The 21,806-nt window shown below is 36.4% G+C and overlaps 1 protein-coding gene across 3 annotated transcripts in view; it reads left to right on the top strand.

Annotated features, from left to right (window-relative positions):
- PTPRQ (protein tyrosine phosphatase receptor type Q) overlaps positions 1-21,806 on the top strand; it is a 243,829-nt gene that overhangs the window by 4,649 nt on the left and 217,374 nt on the right. For 2 of the 3 annotated variants that reach the window (XM_087449138.1, XM_087449137.1), the window contains exons 1-8: positions 3,606-3,788; positions 5,353-5,628; positions 9,674-9,943; positions 15,850-16,110; positions 18,371-18,501; positions 18,680-18,809; positions 19,870-20,020; positions 20,466-20,572. In XM_087449138.1, coding sequence (XP_087305264.1) covers positions 3,659-3,788; positions 5,353-5,628; positions 9,674-9,943; positions 15,850-16,110; positions 18,371-18,501; positions 18,680-18,809; positions 19,870-20,020; positions 20,466-20,572 — 1,456 coding nt within the window. In that variant the 5' untranslated portion in view covers positions 3,606-3,658. Of the gene's footprint in view, positions 1-3,188; positions 3,379-3,482; positions 3,789-5,352; positions 5,629-9,673; positions 9,944-15,849; positions 16,111-18,370; positions 18,502-18,679; positions 18,810-19,869; positions 20,021-20,465; positions 20,573-21,806 lie in introns of those variants that run through there. The other variant, XM_087449140.1, reaches the window with a different exon arrangement.

Here is a 21,806-nt window from a genome sequence, read left to right as displayed (position 1 = left end):
TCAATAAATATTTATTGAGTATTTCTTATAAGCCAAGCACTGTTTCTTTTTCAATTTCTCCATGTAAATCTCTTTCTCTCTCTCTTTTTAGAGCAGTTGTAGGTTCACAGCAAAATTGAGGGGAAGATAACAGAGATTTCCCATATACTCCCTGCCTCCACACATACATAGCCTCCCGCATTATCAGCATTTCTTACGAGAGCAGTACATTTGTTACAACTGAGGAACCTACACTGACACATCATAATCACCCAAAGTCCGCAGTTTACATTATGGTTCACTCTTGGTGTTGTACATTCTATGGGTTTGGACAAATGTATAATTACTTGTGTCCATCATTATGGTGTCATAGAATATTTTCACTGCCTTAAAAATCCTCTGCCTTTTCATCCCTTCCCCCTTCAATCTCTTTTGTAGGCATCTATTTCTTTACCTAATTTTGCCTTAATTTTGCTCTTCCTCAGACCCATTTTAAATTCATTTGAGTTAATTTACTCAATTAACTTTTACTCAATTTACTTAATTTACTGCCTAAAACAATTATTCTCAAATATTTATCAAGCCCACTTTCCTCTTATGAGCTCCAGACATCTAATTTTCTTCTGATTATCCCTTTTGGAATTTTCCACAGACTCTTCAACATTGCCAAAACTGACTTGTCATCTTCTTCCCACCAAACCTGCTCTACTTCCTCTATTTCTCAACTCTGTGAAAAATACAATAATATGAACCCGAAAACATGGAATTCTTCATTTTATTCCTTTCACTCCACACATCCAGGTTTATTAAGTTTAATTTTACTAAAAGGGACATAGAAAGATCTGAAGATTTTATTCAATACCAGTGAAATAAGAAGTGTGTGACATTTTTCTCCAACATTGCTAACACTATGGAATATCTCATAAAATTTCATTTTGATCAGCATTTGTAGGAAAACCCAAGACCTAACACAATTATCTCTGTCTAGTCTATGTTTTCTTCTTGATGATCCATTTACTTTTATATCCTGCCACTCAAAGATAAATCTATTTTCCATAGGGTATCCTGATCTATAGTGACCCAAGACAAATTCTATCAGTTTGATACCAATTTTTCTGTGGAAATTTGCACAAGCTTGGGGAAAACCTTTGACAATATTTAACTGCATTGTCATCATTCTCTTGTTGAGCTTCCTTTGTCTTTTAATAGGCAGTGAATGAAGTTCTAGTAAAGATTCCTCAAACTACAGATCATCTCAGATATCTCAGAAGCCCTCCTCCCAGCATGCCAGTCTCTTTCCAAGTTTACTAGTTAGGGTATCTATAGTTGTTTCCTGCTGTTAGCATGATTGTTATAAACTGTTTAAATTAGAGTGCTCTCTTTCAATAGTTATGGTTACTGGTTTCTGTTATAGGATTCAGGTCATATGGTCATGACAGCCTAAGTGAGGCTCTCAAGGCATCCTCGTGATTGCTGTGAATTTTTCAAAGGTGTCTTTGATACAGTCTAAGATACAGTCTCTGCTTTCAAGATACTTAAAAATAATTTGGGAGGTAAATGAAACATCAAAGTAACTATAAAAAAATTTCCTTTATAATAATAGCTGAGTCCTGTAGTGTCTTCTAAGTGCTAAGCACCATTCTACAATCTTTGCTTATATGACATACGAGGGAAGTTGGGACACAGAGAAGTTAATTTGCTCATGTGGACACTCATCCGAGTCTGCTCTGAACCATTGTACTCTAAGATCTCTGCACTAAGCTGATCTCTTGAGATTGACATCAAAGTTGCCCGCTGGGTTATTCTTCCTGTGGCACGTTGAGAAAGTGATCACCCTTTCACCCATGCTGTGTAAGTGTGAGCTTGTTAGTGGACTTCAAGGGTAAAGACCGTGCCTTACTCATCATTGCATTTCTAGCTTCCACTTAGGTCCTGGCACTCAGCAGGAGCTTAATGAATGGAAGATTAATAGTTTCCATATTCCACTTTGGGAGGATTACATAGGTAACTCTCATTTAGTTCTCACAACAACTTTATGAGGTAGGCACTCTCATTATTCTCATTTTATAGGTAAGGAAAATGGAGTGCAGAAAGATCCTAGGTCACATAGCTAACAAATGGTCATGCCAGGCCATGAACCTGTACCTGTCTGACCAACACCCATGTCCTACCGCTTAAACACACTGCCTCTGTTTTCCAAACTGCAGCACCATAGTGCGATAAAGCAGCCTCTCTGAGGAGCAATATCCCTCCATTCTGTTAGGTGGAATTAGAATGTATTGTTTTAAAATCTCTTTACAATGTCAGGAGCGAGCAGTTCCCTTTAATCCTCGTCTACACAACTAGCTTGGTGCTGAGCTTGATGCTGGGACAGCGTGATGATCACAGTATAGAGGCAGTCTTTGTTTTCATGGTGCTCATTATCTCTATAAGAATTATATTTATTTTTTGAGGAGCTATTATGTGCCTGGTGTTTTGCATACATACTCCTAAACCTGTTGACAGCCACACAAACTGGTTATGATTATCTTCATTGTACAGGTGAAAAAACTTAGTTTCTCAGAGGTTAGCGGTTGTCCAAGATAGTAAGTGGCAGAAATATTGGTTAGAATACAGGTGTATCTTTGTCAAAGCTTATACTTTTTCTACCACCCCTTTCAAGGAGGGTAGTCACATGACGATCTAGAGATAGATTCAGTACTTGTGAGAATTGAGGTTGGTGATATTCACCAGTGACATCCCTTAGCAGAAAGGTATCAAGACATGAGGTATCTCCTGATGCATATGACTTATTTGATGACTTGAAATAAAATAACTAACATCTAATGAGTTATAGGTCTGTGCCTGGCTTTATTGTCTTGATCCTGTCACATGCACTGCCTCTTTAATCTTCACAACAACTGAAGATGTTAGTTCTATTATTATACCCATTTTACAGATGAGAAAATAAAGCCTTAGTGTGAGACAGCAATTTGCCTGAAGACACAAGGCTAATGAGTGAATGAAAGTGAGCTCTGTCTCCAGCTCAGAATCTTTATCATGAAAGAAATCTATATAAAAATATTAAACTGGTTGATTGTCAATTTTAGAAATTATTGATCTTAGAAAATTTTATAATACAGATGTGACTAATAAAAATCTTAAATACACATGTTTGAAGATATGACATTTTTCCTTTAAATTGGCTTAATTTGTACATCTTATTACAGAAAGAAGGTCATCTCACATGGATAGATGGATCATCTTTTGGCCTTAAGACAAATGAAATCTTTTCTTTTCCACTGCTTCCCAAGAATGAAACAGATTGCTACATTTTACAGCAAAATGCAACTGGATCAAACTATTTCTTTACAAGATTTTTCTGTTATGTTCCATTGCCATATATTTGTGAATATGAATGTAACTATTTTTATTAGTATTCTCACATTCATTTCACTATTTTATATTTTAAATATAGAATTATAATTTCTAATTAAAAATAATTCTCTTTTATATTTTTTCAGCACCTTCTCTGCAGGAAGAGTTTTTGTTCTATATAAGGGATGTTGGAACAACTGAAGTTGTATTTAGTTGGAATAATTTGAATGGTTGGGATATTTTGAATAAGTGGCTGAAACTGGGGTATAAAATTATCATCAAATATTATTTAGATCATACAGAAGAAGAACATTTTGAAAGCATGCCCCCAAATACAACAGAAAAAACGATTACCCAGTTGTCTCCTGGCCACGTTTACAGATTTTTACTCTCTGCAATAAATGAATGGCAGGCAAAAACTATTTTAAGTCCAATATTCATTGTTGAAACACGTAAGTTACAAGACATCTGAAAGTATAATTTTTCAAATATTTAATATCATCATTAGTAGGTATTTCCTGAGAGTCTGATATTTTCTCATAATACTCTAGACATACTTGTATCTTTGACCATTTTAAATTACAATAAATCTGTTTATGTGCTTGGGTTTCCTGTTAAACTGTAAACCCATAAGGAACTATATCTTATTTGTCTTATAGTACCAGCTAGATTGGTGCCTGGTCATAGTAGGTAATCAATAAATTTTTATGGAACTAAATTTTTGATATGTGCTAATAGTGGGAGATAAACAGACAGGTGTACTGGGCTTTAAGAGGCTTACAATGGAGAGAATTAGTAAAGAATAAAAGTAAATGCAAACAGACCTATACAACAAAATATAACCTGAATTCCCAATCAACGGTGTGTTTAATAAATACTTTCTAAAATTCAGAGGGTAAGTGACAGAGGAAGACTCATGGATAGGAGAGACTTAGAGTCAAACTTGAAAGAAGAAGAGCACATTATGAGTAAAAGTGTGGAGATAGTAATTTGTGGGAAAAGAATAGTGCAGACCAACTGGAGAAGGTTTCCTTGAGTGTGAGGGTAAAATCAGTTAGAGAGGTAGGTGGTGCCAAATTTGGGAGTTCTGGGTGTCTCTCTCTCAGGTGATGGGACTTGACCTTAGAAGCAGTGGAAATCCATTAAGATTATAGTTTTTAAGACTTGCTTTACCTTTTATAAAGCCCTCTTAACGCATTATTTCATTCGGTCCTTACCTCAACCCTGGGAGTAGCTATATAGAAACGAGAAAACTGAGCTTCAGAAAGGTTACGTAAACTGACTAGACTAACACACTTTAAGTAGTAGAGCCACCCAGGAACCCAGATGATCTTATTTTAACTCCTGAGATATTGCTTCTAAAGAAAGAGTCAAGAAGAATGTGTGTGCATGTGTGTATGTTGGGAGGGTGGGGACCGGATATGGGTTTGAGGCTGATATGTGCCAGGTGCTGTATTAAGAAAATTAATCTGGAGGATTAGCTAGGAACATCACTGGCACTGGATGAAGTGGTGTGGAGCGGGGAAATATTTCTGTACGAGGATGAGTGCCTGAGTTCCAGTGCTGATGGGAATGAAGAGTGAGTAATATGAAAGCTCTGCCCTCTAGTCTTTACCTCTTCAAGACAGAAGAGGTAAAGGACGTACATAATATGTGATCACTGAGTGCCACCAGTGCCATTTTGATGGTGCTTGTAATAAAAATAATGATTAGACAATAATGTGTGTCAAACACTGTGCCAAGTGCTTTACATTCCTTTTCTCATTTAATCTTCACAATAATTTTAGGAGGCAGCTACTGCTATAATTCCCATTTTATAGTCAAAAATCTGAGGCTCAGAGAGAGTAAGCTATCTACTTACTAGGGAGCGGAGCTAGAAAGTGGAAGACCCGGGACTCAATCCCAGTTTTCCTTTTCTCTCGAATAGAGTATTGTGGAAGTACCAAGAAGTGAGAGATTATTCTGCCAAACCATATCACTACTATAGTGTATTTTTCTGATATTTTTATCTTCTAGGCCCATTATCAGCCCAAAATTTCACAGTTACTCACGTGACCCCAACAGAAATATTTTTATGCTGGGACCCTCCAGATCCTGTGTCTTTTCACCATTATCTTGTGACTATTTTGGATGTTGAAAACAATAGATCAGAAGAGGTGTTTGTGGAAAAACTCAACACATCAACAGCGATTGGAGATCTCAGATCTTTCCATCATTATCTGATATATCTATTCAGTGTAGCAGAAAGAGGAACTTTAAGCAGCTCTGAGAAACCTATTTCAGCCATTACAGGTAAGCGTGGACACATTTTGCCTTTTAATCAAAATTATAAACTGCATATTTCGAAATTTTTTTGTTGAAATTTAATTATGTTGATCCTTCATAGCTACAGATACTGACAGCTGAACATTTGTTTGAATGTTGAATCAACTCTAAACGTGGATTCTAAATACTAAATTCATTTAGATTTACATGAACTCCTTGAACATTTTCGTTGTTCCTAACAAAGTTCGTAAAAGACATCTTCCTCATCATTGCCTGGAAAATAAATTATCATAAAATATGAAGATCAGTTCACCCAGTTCTTAATAACACTAGATCCAACGCATGTGTCTGCACATTAAGCAGCTTCACTTGGTTCTTCTTTACTTTCTCACGCAGTGGGATGAGTTGACCTCTAGGGGGCAGTCTCATCTCAGGACTTCTGGCAAATGCGTTTCTAATCACTCACCTCCACGTGGCAGTTTGTGAATCCTTGTCTTGAACATAATTATTGAAGTAATCTATCTTTTAATTAAGCATGCTATTTAACCCCTTAAGTGTAATTCAATCTTTTCTGAGAAGATAAAACACTATTGTATGAAACAATGCATAACTAAGCACATTTTGGCAATATGTGTGTGTAATGTGTGCGTATGTATTTAACATGCCTATATGCAAAGTTCTTTGATTAAAATTTCACCAGCTAAAATTTAATCACGCTAGAGCTGAGGTGGGAAGAATGGAAAACCTACGCTTGCACAGCCATAGATTAATTAACCTTCTCATATTCACTGGGAATACTTGGGATTCTTTGAAAATAATAACAATAATAAAAGATACTATTTAATGCTCACAAAATGCCAATACTTAACACACGTGTATTCAGTGTTGCAAATTATAATCAGAAGTTTTTTTTTTTCCAATTGGGTACTAGATCACAGATATTTTCTCTTCCGTGAGCTCAGACAAAGATCCTTCAGTTGATAAATGCTTGGCTGAGTCCCTTACCCTTCAGGAAGATGCTTTCATTTTTAACTGACAGGCAGACTGGGAGGATTTCTCACAGATCCATTAATTTTGAAGTCACGTTAAAATATCCATAGTATGGACCTATTAGTTTAATAGAGACAGGAGAAAGGTACATGTGAGTCCACGCGTTTAATTTTGGGTCATTAGCTATGTATATTAACTGTAAGCTGACATGGCAGTGCACACCCAAGATTTAGCAATCCAGTGTTTTTTTACTTTCCTAAGGTTGAGGCAACGTTGTTTCTTTTTAATTCATTATTTACTCAATAAATAATTTTTCAGTATCAGGAATTACAATAAGTAGTAGAGATGCAAAGATGAATAAGACCTAGTTTCTGCCTTCAAAGAGCTTCCATACTAATGGAGTGAGACAAGTAAGTTAAAAAAAAAACGATGATAATGCAGTATTATAATTGCTCTTATAGAGGTTATGTGCTGGAGACTATGGGAGCACAGAGAGGATCACTTAACCCAGACTTGGGGTGCAGAGAGAGTCATGGAAGTCTTCCTGGAGGAGTGATGCACTGAGTCAAGAAGGGAGAGTAGGAGTGAGCCAGGTCGGAGTGGGGAGGCAGAAGGATGCTGCAGGTAGAGCAAACAGCATGTGCATAGGCAGAGAGGACAAAAGAAGCCAGGCCTGGGGAAGGCAGAGAGGGCTTTTTGAAGAGAATGACATTTGAACATTGGGAAATTACAAGTAGATTGGCGTGGCTGGAGTACAGGGGTCTTGTACAGAGACCCTAGAAAATGTAAGCTAGGCTAAGAACGTGAAGGGCCTTGATACATATTAAGGAGTATATTTTATTCAGTAAAATTTAACTTCTGGGGAGTCATGGAGTCTTTTGAGAATGTGGAAAAAATTAATGAACTTTCTCCCATAAAAATGCACAGACATTCACAAAAAATTCTGAGTAATTATGGGGGTCTCATAGACTCATAAGTTTTGCAAGCATATAAGAACAAAGATCTGAAGTTATTTCATCCTGGAATCTTGTGGACAGTTTTTCTAATTGGATTATTCTGGCATTTTTCTGGTAATTTTTTATAAATAATCAATTTCAACACCTGATGTCAGCCCAGCTACAATTCTGTGAAATCAATATATGTGATAAACAAACTATGGGTCTGACCCAGCCTTATATTTTCCTGAGAAATGTGATGTTTAATTGTGTTGATAAGGAAGTGAACTTCAAAACAGATTAAAAATCAAATTATAGTTCTGCAAACAAAATAATTATGAAAGTCATAGAGAATTCTTTAAAGATTATTTAAAGTAAAACTACTGAACAGTTTAAAATTGCATAATTACTCTTATTAATGAACTAATGACTGATTGTTGTGGTTGAGAACTATTAAAAGTTCAGGGGACACAGAAAACACAGGACAAACAACTAAGATTAGAAGGAAGACATTACAATTTCCAGAGACTTGTATAGTAGTGAAAATCACAAGGCTTGATATTCAAATAAATTGTATAAGGAGATAAGACAAAGTATTTTTTTTGGTTATTGCAATAGAGTATCAAGAAAATTCTCTGATTATATTCTACATGAATAGAAACACAACTTGATAATTTTCTCTCTATTTCTAAATGAGTGTCATACATTTCAGAAATTGGAAAGGTAATATAAATTAAAGTTGCAACTATCTTTATGATAAATACCAGTCCCAAAGCTTTAAAAACCACCTCCATGTTAATGATGCCTAAATTTATATCTCTAGTCCAGACCTTTCTCCTGAATTCCACACTTAAATACCTAACTACCAACTCAGTAATCCTATTTGGATAGCTGAGAGATGTCTTAAATTCAGCATGTCCAAAACTGAACTACGAGTGTTTCCACCCAAATCTGCTTTTCCTACAGCCCTCCCCATGTCAGTTCATGGACATTCCATTCATCCAGTTGTTCAGGTCAAAAACCTTGAAGGTATCCTTGACTCTTCTCTTTCTCTCACAACCTACACCCAATGTCAGGAAATCCTGTTGGTTATATCTTCAAAATAAATCCAAAATCCCATTTCTTGTCCCCGCATTCCCTAGAGCTATGGTCAACCAGGCTGCCACTCTCTCTCACCTAGATTTCTGGGCTTGCCCCCCTGTTTCTACCATTGACCCTCTCTATAGTCTGTTATTAACATAACAACACAAGTGAGTCTTTAATACTTAGGAAAGATCATGCCTCTGCTTTTAACCCTGTAGTTGGTACCTGTTTATTCAAAATGAAAGCCTATGGAGCGTTGCATGATCTGGCTCTCTGTCCTCCTGGACTCATCCCACTACACTAGCCTTCATTTACTCTGGCTTCCTTTTGTGCTTGAAGATACCAAGTAGACTCCCACTGTAGGACGTTTACTTTAGCTGTTTTTTTCTGCCTGGAGTACTCTTCTTCCAGAAATCTGCATGTCTAACTTCCTCACCTCCTTCAAGTGTTTTGTTCAAAATCTCGCCTTTTCAAAGACACCTTGCCCTGAATTCCCTATTTAATACCCTCACTTCCTCCTGATAGCCACCACACTCTGGATCTCCCTAACCTTGGTTTACTTTTTCTTTTTTCCTTAGTATTTATCATATCTAAAATACTATATAATGTACACGATTGTTATATGTCATGTTTATTTCCACCCATTAGAATGTAAACTGCATAGGGCAGTAACCTTTGTTATTTTTTGCTGATACTTTTACATGCCTAGGAGAGTGTCTGGTACTTAGTAGGTACCCATGTATATTTGATGAAAGAATGAATAATCTCCATGATGGGGACGTCACTCTGACGAAACTCTTAAAACTCTGAAGAATTTGCTAAACACTTTCTATTTTCTCTTGATGTGTAACACTCGTGCTATCCATATTGGTGAGTCTTGTATAGTAATAATAAGACACGTTTTTCTCCAAAACTGAGTCCTTTTCAAGACATGGTGACATAAGGGTTTGTCAAATTTACTTTAAACATTAATTAATGTTGAATTGAGATATTTTTTATTCAATAGCATGAGTAATGTTAACAGTAAACTGAGATATGTGTATCTATTTATCTCTTTCTCTAAGGTATTAATCCACCTCAGAAAGTTCATGCTAAACCTGAAGATGTGGGAGAGGACAGTATAATTCTTCAGTGGGAACCCCCACAAGATGGCCATGAGGTCTACATTCAAATCAAATCCATATCAGATACAAGAGAAGTCATGAAGCTTTTTGTAAAGGATGCTAATAGATTCAAGATCGATAATTTAATTCCTGGAATGACATATGACATTGGAATGGCAACAGTGATGAGTGGGAACTTGAGTGAGCTGGTAACTATTCAACAAACTCTAAGTGAGAATCAAATACTTTTCATTCTTAACAATATTTGCTGATGTTGTCGTATTGTAAAGTAGTCTCTGATGGACCCCTCTGGTAGCAGGTTTTACCTTTTTAAGTAGATTGTTGGTGTGTCTCAGGACCTGGAGCAGTTTATATCCCTTTTATCCCTGGAGCAATTTTATATCCCCTGAAAATGCTTCATGCTTGTATAAAGGCAGCATTGTTAATGATTAAGAACTTGATCCTAAAGCCACACTACCTAGGTTTAAATCTGGGTTCAACTATTTGAGTAACCCTGGACAATGTACTCAACCTGTTTATGCCTCAGTTTCCACATTTGTAAAGTGGGAGAAAATAATAATATGTATTTCATGGGTTGTCCTGAGAATAGCTGATTTAATAAATGTAAAGACTGAGAATAGTGCCTGACACATAGCTATACAAGTATTTATAATTATTATTGTATTGACAAATTCATGCTATAGCACATTGAAAGGAAATATTGACAGTATAAAAAAGGTTTAGGACAAAAGCAACAAAAAATTTCTATACTCTTTCTCGAAGAAGATTAATTCATTCAATAAGTAATCATTAAAAATCTATTAAAGAGGGAGAAAGAAAAGAAAAAAATGAAAAGTAAATAAATGAAATAATATTTATAGATATTTATAAATTGTGATAAACATTAAGAGGGGAAAAAGCAAAGTGATGCGATAGAGAGGAACTGAAGAGGGAGGGCGAGTTGTACTGTAAATGAGCTGTAATAGAAGGAGTTACGTTTGAATGGAGCCTAAAGGATAAGAAGGCGCCAGAGTAGAATAAGATGGAGGAAGGATACTTCAGGCCTGAACAGCTAGCATAAACGCTGTAAAACAGGAAAAAGCTTGGTGTATCTGAGAACAAAAAGGCCAGAAAGTGTGGTGTTTAATGAAGAGGGAGAAACGTAGTAGGAGATGATATTGGAGAGGTATTCAGGGGTCAGATCACACAGAGTTTGCAAGCTATGATTTTGAGTTTGTCCTGAGAGCAATCAGAAGCCATTGAGAGTTTTACGCAGGAGAGTGACAATGTGACCTATGTTACAAAAATTTCCCAGTGACTATGTGCAAAGAATGATTTGTAAAGTGACAAGGAAACCGGGTAAGAGGATGCTGTAGAATCTAGGCAAAAGATTGTGGTGGAAAAGATGGGGAAGTGCAGATGGAAAGTAGGAGATGACGTTTTATATTATGGTTGTAGGAGGTTGGAGCTTTGATGCTGGAGTACTTGTGATGAATAAAGGAAGGGAGAGACCTAAGATTTTGACTTGAGCTATTTGGGTGGACAGCGGTGATGCTGAGGAAGCAAAGAACATTGGACCTCCTTTTGGCTAACAATAAGGGCAGACTGATGGAAAAAAGGAATTGGTCCAAAAACTTTTGTACCAGCAGTGTCCACACTCAACCAGCATCGAATCTTCTCGTTTTATTCTCCAAAGACTAAATCTAAATTCATGTATGGCACTTCCATACTTAAATGTCTGAGAAAACCTACCTAAAGATAATTATCATAGGAAACAGTTATGAAAAAGAAAACAACTAAGAAAGAGATATTGCTGAAAAGAATTATTTCTTGCCTATTAAACAACCTAACAAATATTTATTGGCAGAATGGAAATACTAAAATTAAAAAGCATAGATGGGAAATGAACTGTAGTCTTAGATATACCAATTATCACCAGCAGGAGGTTAGAGTGTCCCCATTTTGTCTCAGTGCCTAAGTTTTCTCTCTGAAAGTTGAGACCATTGAATACATTTTTAAATTGATTTCCAGCTCTAAAGTCCTGTTCTTCTTTGACTCTAGGAAACTTGGCATATTTCAACCTATCTGCCATCTGAAATATACGATTTTTGCCTCCCTTTCTAGATAGTGAGCTCTTTTGAAATCTTATTCAGCTCCGTATCTTCAGGTGGAAGGACAGTTCTTGACTCTGTTTAATTAAGTACTTATTTGTAACACTGCTATCCAACACGGATGCTGAAACATGGATTAACATATATAAATCCTAGGAAGAATAATAGAATTTGGGGGTTTGAAGTTAGGACAGAGATCTTCTTGCTGATGCCCCGTATGATATGCAATTCCTCTGATCATGTTGTAATGCTTCCCTGTAATTTTCCTCTATTGTGGAGCCATGTCTGTTCTCCAGGGTATCACAGAGCAAATCCACTCCCCAATTCACGTGAAAGGCCGTTAAATGTCTGGAAACATTCGTTAGGTGTTCCTGGTGTCTATATTTTCTCTCCTTCTGATGAATTATCTCTAGTTCTTTCAAGCATTCCACTATTTTTTATAATCCTATTGGCCTTCCTATTCAGTTCTTAAGCTTAATAATCACTTTTGGAGTCACCAGATTATTTATCGTTCATCATTTTTACTTGTGTCAAGATGATAAAGCAAATATTAACCTATCCCAAGGGGCATAGGTCGGAATTAATTCTTTCCATGCATTCAATCAATAAATATTTGTTGATAACTATTATTTGCTATGTCCTATTCTCTTTCTTCCATACACTTTGAGGCAGTCAAGCATAGAGGGGCATTTTCCTTTTAGTGATCTGTTACAGACGTGTAGAAGAAAATAAAATTTACACATTCATTTATTTCCCTTTCCACTTTGAAACTTGTTTCCCTGTCTCTCTCTCTCTAAATACCCCCAAAATAAGTACAAAACTTGATCTCCCTTTATTGTTGTGCACCTTAACCATAAAACGTGCCCTTTGGGAAAGGGCAGTGCTTACGAGCACAGATCTTGGAACAGGATTACCTGGGTTAGAATTCCAGCTCTGTGACAAGCAGTTTACGTCCTTTGGAAAGTTACTCAACCATTTTGATCCTCAGTTTCCTTCTCTCTAAAATGGGAACGATAATAATCTTATCTACTTTATGAGGTTAATATAATCTAAGGACTCAGACACCAAGTAGGCACTATGAGAGTGTTTGTTGTTATGATTTTTCTCAACAGGAGCAGAAGAGTGGCCTCGAGGAGCTGTGGCCGTCCAAGGCGGGAAGGAAAGCCGTTTCAGCTGTCTATGCAGTCTCTCTTAGTCAGAGGAATTAACTATACCCAAGTTTTCTTGAGGGAAGGAGAGCTGTAGGAGAACTGGTGTTTGAGTTTTCTTTTTTCCTCTTGATGTAGAAAAATAAATTTTAAGATAGAGTGGGCATCACTGAGACCTCATTCTACCTTGCCTATAATAAAAGCCTTTGAATTTGGCCTAGTTTAGTTTATCTCATATTGAAAAAAACCTTGTACAGCCCCCAGTGCTACCACTTCTTTTGAAAGAGCTTTTGCAGGAAAATGGGTAAGGATGGAGGTTGAGTCACAGAGGTGAAGACCCATCAGAAGTTTCCAGAATATGGCAATATCTTTCTTTTTTTTTTTTTTTAAGTGAAATCAACTTCCATTTGAGTTTCCAGAGGTTCAGGATATGGTTTTGAAGAGGAGGCAGAACTTTGTCCTATTCTACACATTTCCATTCTTGGTGACCCTCTGCTTTAACATGTCATGCATTAACTCCGTTAGCCCCACTCCCCTGAACAAGTGGAACTGATGGAAAACCCCACATTTACCCACTGGAGGGAATGTCACAGACTCTATATACTTTTAGAGCCTGAGGTAAACTGTGCCTATTTAAAGGATTGTCTCTCCTTAGAAAATGTCCTCAGCACCCGAGAACACGGAACTGAGTTCTTTCCATGACTACACTGGTCACTCATTTCCAATCCCCAGATCTTTAATTTCTGCTCAAGGCATATTTAGAAGCTTTCACAGATCATTGCCCACAGATTCAGATGGATTGAATACTTGGGGGATATCACACTAGTCTTGGAAAAGCCATACTTACTGTAAGAGCTTTGTAACTGAAGAGAGCTGTAAGGAATTTAAAGAGGAAACCCACAAAAAACATTAGTGATGACGGAGAAAGAAAAGTTAAGATAATGTAACTATAAAAGAAAAAACATGGTAAAAGTGCCTTGAAACCCAGTAGTATACCATATGGAATTGTTATGGTTGGTATATTGGATATTTCCTCATGACCATGGAGAATAGAAAACGTAAGCAAGTTATACTGTGCAATTGATATTGCACAGATTTTGTGTTCTATAATGCAAATTATAGGTATGCGTTTAAATCCTTTTTGACAGTACTGGCTCTGGGCAAAGTGGCAGAATCACATTATCAAATATTTAACAGTGACTTAGAACTAGTTCCATTGCATCAAAGCAGATGTCACCAATAAAACTGGAAAGGGAAGGCCATCTAATTATTCTTTGGGGGAAAAAATATTTTTTTCAGAATGTCTATTTTAGAAGAAGATATCTACCTGGAAGAAAGACAGACCTAAAGATATATCGGATGGTATCCCAATAATCCACAGATAGAAATGAAATTAAAATTGACCTGAGGAAAAAATAATGTGAATGGAAATTGTCTAAAATTTCAGATCTGCTCTAAATAGCACAGTAGAGGACTGAGGTACAATAAAGCCCTTTTTAATAGAGGTCAGGGAGAGTGTAGCATGTAAACGAATCCGTCCTCCCAACTGTTTCCAGAAAGCTGTTCCTAGAAATGAAATGAAACGTCTGCTCAGAATCCCTGTGCCTACAGGAAAATGTCTGACGTCCACAGCGTGTCATGCAAAGCCTCTCACAGACAGTGTCCAGCCTCAGAGATGGTCCTTCCGTGCCTGGTCCCCATTCCTCACACCACATGCTTTAACCACCCTGAGCACCTGCCCTGTGCCTGGCACTGCTCTAAGCACTTTGAGTGTAAATACGATCTCTCACTTAATCATCACAACGACTCTGCAAAGTAGATACTAGTCTCCTTCCCATTTTACAGATGAGGAAATCAAGGTACGGAGTGACTAAGTAACTTGCCAAAGACTAGTAACTAGTTGCCAAAGACTAGTGACTAGTAACTTGCCCTGCTAGTAAAGAGCAGAAAGAACTTGGTATTCCCTGAACACATGATGGTGCCCTTTTTGGTATCCATGCCTGTTCATGCTTTTCTCTTTGCCTGGAGTTCCCTCCTCACTACCTCCCCCCTTCACACACACTCTTTCTGGTAAACTTGTACTGTCTTTTAAGACTCAGATAAAATATCATCATCGACTCTGGAAAGCCTCCCCCAATTATCTCTGCTAGAACTGTTGATTTCCTCCTCTATTCTTGACAACTTTTTGTTCACGTCACCTGCTCACCTCTAACCATGTGGGATTCTAGTTAGTGATCTCTGCATCTCCTTCCTGAGATTGGGAACTATTTGAAAGCAGGAACCTAATCTTATTTACTTTATTTGAGTACTCATCCTAGTATATAGGTTCTCAAATGTCCTTGCTTAATAAGTAGATAAAAAGGTAAAAAAAATGGAAAATCTCGATTCTTATGTTCTTTGAGACTGTTATTGAAAATCAAAAAATGAAAATTATGGGGGCCGGCCCGGTGGCGCAGGTGGTTAAGTGCGCGCGTTCCGCTTCGGTGGCCTGGGGTTGGCGGGTTTGGATCCCGGGTGTGCACCAATGCGCCGCTTGGTGAGCCATGCTGTAGCGGCGTCCCATATAAAGTAGAGGAAGATGAGCATGATGTTAGCTCAGGGCCACTCTTCCTCAAGAAAAAAGGGGAGGATTGGCATCGGATGTTAGCTCAGGGCTGGTCCTCCTCACAAAAAAAAAAAAAAAAATGAAAATTATGTACTTCCAATATATGGCTTTCAAAATATCTACCTTATTTCTCTAACACTGACATGGTAAATATAAGCTTAAAGTAAAGGCATTTAATATTTTCACAAATTCTAGAACATGCTAGACAAAATACAGAGAAATATGCTTGAAATTTAAAAAAACACTAATTATAAATCTCTTTTTATCTTTCAGAGCCCAAACCAGTCCAAATTGTTATCCCTTATGAAAGTCATAGTACCTCTGTAATCTTATTTGTTCAAATACCTGATATTGGAGTGTTTGATGGCATACATATTGTAACTGAAGGAGGGCCAAATGTAACCTTGCCTTTACAACATGACAATAAAATAACTGTTGACAATTTAACTCCAGGCACAGAATATAACTTCTTTGTTTCCATCATCAGTGGGACTAAATTAAGTAATATGTATTACGTGCCTGCAGTAAAAACATGTAAGTATTTTAGGAGTTGCATGAGCTTTTTCTTGATTTTGATTTTGTGTACCATTTCAAATTAGTAGGCTACATTCACTTCAATGCAATTGTTTTCAAAGGTCTTTTACAATAGTTGCAAATACCTACTGGGCCTGATCTTTTATTAGCCAAGTATACAGATAGCACTAACCTTATGTAAAATTGAGAAGTCATCAATTTTTTTTGTCTGTCGATTAACAAAAGCATACTCGCACAATAAACAAAACTTTCAATGACTTAAGAGTGAGGAATATGAGTAATTTTAGGCAGATTATGAGAACTAGGTTATATTTTTTGAGTCTAGGAACCCTGATATTATCTCTCAAAGCACACAATCTAAGTGTGTGTTTACTCTCCCCGTGCTGCCATTTGTCTGGAAAGAACTATTGTGTATTTTCCTTACTGCTTTGAATATTTAAAATTAATATATACTGTATTTGTTCATACCAATACTTATATTTTGAGATTCATTTTGATTTTGATTTATCTTTTCTTTAAGTGACTCAAAAATTGTACAAATTTTAATTTTGAACATTTGGGATATGTGAAATTTATCTAAGATATCTAGTAGATGTAGAAATGAATGACACAAAGCAATAAAGGCTGTACAAAAATCACATGGAATCCTAAAAACATTATGCAGTAGTTCCCCATTATCCACAGTTTTGCTTTTTACAGTTTCAGTTACATATGGCCAATCCAAAAATATTAAATGGAAAGTTCCAGAAATAAACAATTCATGTTTTAAATTGCATGCTGTTCTGGTAGCATGATGAAATCTTGCACCATCCCACTCCATCCTGCCTGGAACGTGAATCATCCCTTTGTCCAGCATATCCATGGTGTATATGCTATCCACCCACTAGTCAGTAGTAGCCATCTCAACTGATTATCAGATCCACTGCCATGGTATCTCAGTGCTTGTGTTCAAGTAACCCTTATTTTACTTAATAATGGCCCCAGAGTGCAAGAGTAGTGATGTTGGCAATTTGGATATGCCGAAGATGAGCCGTGAAGTGCTTCCTTTAAGTGAAAGGGTAAAAGTTCTTCACTTAGTAAGGAAAGAAAAAAAATCATATGCTGAGTTTGCTAAGAACCAATCTCCTATCCATAAAATTGTGAAGAAGGAAAAAGAAATTTGTGCTAGTTTTGCTGTCACACCTCACCTCAAGTTATGTATAGAAAAAAACATAGTATATGTAGTGTTTGGTACTATCTGACGTTTCAGGCATCCATTGGGGGTCTTGGAATGTATCCTCTGAGGATAAGGGGGGATTACTGTAATTCTGGCTGTAACATGTATAGGTTCCTCATGATTTACTCTTCCTATCTATAAATCTTCACATATATCATTATACCACCATGTGTCTTCTTCCTCCCAAACCGTAATCCTTCCATTACTTTAAACTCAACTTTTCCATAAAATATTCCCAAACTGATGTCACAAATCACATTATTCCAGTAGCATTTTAACATATTTATAATCAGCTCAGCCTATGTTTATATTGTATTTTTGCTTGCAATTTTTATATGCTTTTTATATCTGTATTCTCTGCCTCACTTCCTTGTAAATCATCGTGGGCAGTATTCTATTTGCTAGTTATTTTCTTTAAAGATAATCAGTACTTGATCATCTAAATATATCAATATTGCAATATCAATCAGCAAAATATGTCAATATGTAAGATAATAGCCTAAAGCTGCCAATTTTTTTGTATTTCTGAAATAATTTTTTTCCTCTGTGGTAGATGGGATCTTTAAAATAGGAAAAATAATCATTCAACTCATCAGACAAAATTTGTTTTTAGCTTCAACCAATTCTTGATACAGAGAAGATTCTTTTACTTCTTCATCTAGACTTCGTATTTTTGTCTTCGTTGTCTTTTCACCTTAGCCTAATAGTTTCAGAAAGCTTCAATCAATCTCTTTTCCTCCTTTGAATATCGTGCATTTGCTTCTGTGCATTTGCTCCTGTGTAGTTTTTGCTGCAGTAGCAAAATCAGCTGCCAGCAGTGGTATTTACCATGACTCTGAATATTCAACTGATTATTGTATTTTATAAACTGTCATATGTATAAACAACTATTTTTAATTAGGATAGAGAGAGAGTTGATGAGTAAACTTTATCGTTCTTTTTTCATATTATGCTTTTTTTTTTTTTCCTTGAAAGGGATAAATTAAAAGAAAAACCCAGTTAGAAAACATCCAAAAAGAATTTAATGTTATGTGTTTTGGGTAGGTCTGGAAGCACCATCAAATATCCATGAGGGCAAAGTTACAGACTCTTCCATAGAAATTCTCTGGAATCGAGCTGATGGGAATTTTCAGCATTATGAAGTCACATGCGTAAACTGTGCTGCTGCTTTCATGGTACGTTATCAGGGGCTCTGGGAGGAATTAAACTTGAATCTTTCATGCTGAATCCAATACTACTGCATTCTTACATTAGATAGTAGTGAAACTAAATAACACCCAAACTTTTTTGCTTGTGTTCGATTGTGGAGCATTTCTTAAAGAAAAACTTGCTAATTATTCTTTGGATTGATAGGTCCAGAAGGTACCTCAAGAAGCAGCAACATTCTCTAACCTGGATCCTGCCACAGTGTACACCTTTTCAATTCGCACTGAAAAAGAAGGTTTTCAAGACAGTACTCCTAACGTAAAAGAAATACAGACAGGTACAGCCTGTGTAGGCACTTTAGGAATTATTCAATGTTCAAGTGTTTATTTGGTTTTTTTTGGGAAGATTTAGTAAATAGTTTACTCTTTCCAGATTTTCTTTATGGGCAGTCAGTGTCCATCTCTTGTCTCTTTTTCTGTTTCTCGTTATATGGGTTAGCGCAATCTCTTTTGTGTATGTATTGCCAGACAGTAGAGTGGCTAATTGCCTGGGGTCTGGCCAGATTCTCCATTTGTGATTTAATTTCTCTATTGTTCAGTTAAGCAGACAATGAAATGCCATTTCCCCAGCGTTAGCAACTGACTCCCAATGGCAGATGGTGATGATTCCATGGTAGTCATAAGAAATAAGGGACGACTGGGAAAGATGTATGCAAAATGTATGCTTTCATATCTAGGTGAAGTAAAATTGTCAACTATTCTGCTAAAATAACTATTTTAGTTCTTCTTGACACTGATGCTACGGGAATCTTAATTTAGGTGTTTAGAAAGTGGTCATGTCTGGTATTCTTTTACTATAATAACAAAGAAAGGAATTGAGAGAGAATATCTTGGCAATTTAGTTCCTTTCTTATACGTGGAAGAATTTTAGAGAGGAAACAAACATATATTTTACATTATTTAGTTTAACTTTTTTCCTTAGGAAAGAAGAGAAGCATTTCATATTTAGATTGCAATTAACTTTCCTGCTGATTAACCTTGTCATTATTTGGTGTTTAATTAGAATAAGTCCTAAAAATCAATAAATATTTCTGAGATTGGTGGTTGCACAAGACCAAGGTATAATCTCTTCCTACATTTTACAGACAAGGGAAATGTTGAGTACAGTACTACTGGAATATATATCAGCTTTATTTCAAAGTTTAAAATGATTCTTGCTGCTTTTTTCTCTCTTATGACTTTTAAATTCTTGTATCTACCAGGAAGAATAAAAGGAATGTTTTGGTTATCCTCAGAGTTTGCAATCAAACAAATCCCGAGAGTGTTTCAGGGCTGTTTTAAATCAGGTGCTTGTGCAGTAGAAAATGTTATTTTATGTGTATGTTTTAAATGATATAGCCCCAAGTGCAGTTGAATTTATGAACTGTAGTAGAAACTCAAATGCAGTAACTGTTAGCTGGCCTTCGGCTAGAAGTCTTCTGGATGGATACATTATTTCAATATCCAGTGAAAGCTTAATGAAGGAAGAGATCCTGCCTTCCACAAAAAGGTATGAAAATATTGAAAAGAAATTATGTTGTTGCATGGAACACAAGATTAACAGTTTATATATATTTATAGAAAGGTATGTTCATAGTTTAATCTAAATAGAAATTAGAAAACTTTGTGAGACAACTTTTTGGACTACAATGTGATTAAAATAACTAAGTCTGTTGTACAGTACCAATAGAAAATAGATAATAATGAATTAATTCAGGATATTGTCATGCTGGTATGTATAATATGCACTTTTTGACTTTAATGAAATCTCTCCATGTAAGAAGCTATGACTTCTAATTAACCATTTGAGCTTGAGCGTAGCAAATTGTTTACATGATAGACAATAAAAAGCCAAAACGTATATAAAGTTCTTTCTGTAGGTAGTGGAGAAGATAGAGATTTCCAAATGTTTCTGAGCTAAATATCTTAATATGCGACTTTTCTTTAATGTGTAGGACATTCACATTTAATAGCCTTTCTCCGGGGACTGACTTTTTAATTAGGGTTGTAACTACCAAGGGACTAAAGAGAAGCCATCCTACCGCCCTCACGGTTAGCACTTGTAAGTTCATTTGATATTTAATTAACTTTTCATGAGTAAAAGTAAGGGAAATAGTTGTGTTTAAAGCTAATATCTCATTAAAAAAGAATGAATATAGAAGTGGTTTATGACGTGCTTGAAGACAAGGAGCACTGCATTTACGTGCAGAATGCTGGAGTTATAGTCCTGCCTCTGTCACTTATTAATTATGTGACCTTGGGCAAAACTATTACGTTCTCACTTAGAAAATGAGAATAATTATTCCCATCTAGGTATTAAATCTTATTACTAAAATCAAATGCAAAGCTCTTCATGAAAGTGCAAAGTAATCTAAGACCCTAAGGTATTGTCGCCATGAAATACTCTCTATTTTTCTTATATTTGACTATATCTATTAACATTTTATGAAAAACAAAATAAAACCTTGGAATACGAAAAAAATAGATGGCACTGTCTTTTTAATTGCATTATTTGGGTTCATTTTGCCTCTTCTGACCGTATGAGCATCATTTACATGTATGCCTGCCCTGAACATCTGCAGATGTTCCTATGAGCCCTGTCACTTGTGGGTCACGGTGGCATGAATGTGTGCTCAAATACCAATGCTCTGTCAGTGTGAGAGGAGGCTTAATCTTAGAATTTGCAGTGTGGAAGAAGGGAAAGCACTAGAAAAATGCAGCAACAGTCAAATCAATGCCTGGAAAACAAACTAAAAAGTTTGGGCACTTATTATACACCAGCATGGCACTACGTGCTCGAGTTACTATGTTGAATCTCCCTGGGTTATCTAAAATGTAGGTTAAAGCTCAGAGGCATTCATAACTCATTAATGAAGGTGAGATTTAACCCAGGTCTCTAACTCTAAAACTGATATGACACTCTGCTGCCTCTCGTGAAGACCATCCTAAGAAACTTCAAAAAGATATGAGAGGGCCGGCGCTGTGGCTTACGGGTTAGGTGCGCACGCCGCTGCTGGCAACCCGGGTTTGGATCCCGGGCGCGCACCGACGCACCGCTTCTCCGGCCATGCTGAGGCCGCGTCCCACATACAGCAACTAGAAGGATGTGCAACTATGACATACAACTATCTACTGGGGCTTTGGGGGAAAAATAAATAAATAAAATTATAAAAGAAAAAAAAGATATGAGAAACGGCTTCATTTTTTAAAATGGTAGCTTATTGTTTTATATCAGTGACAGCTTCTTAGATTGCTGCTTAGATTTTGATTGTGTCATTATCATTGTCACCGTCATC

Source organism: Ceratotherium simum, chromosome 25 (genome assembly GCF_057802395.1).
Source record: "Ceratotherium simum simum isolate JZ-2026a chromosome 25, ASM5780239v1, whole genome shotgun sequence".
NCBI lineage: Eukaryota > Metazoa > Chordata > Mammalia > Perissodactyla > Rhinocerotidae > Ceratotherium > Ceratotherium simum.
This window is presented reverse-complemented; position numbering and strand designations above follow the sequence as displayed.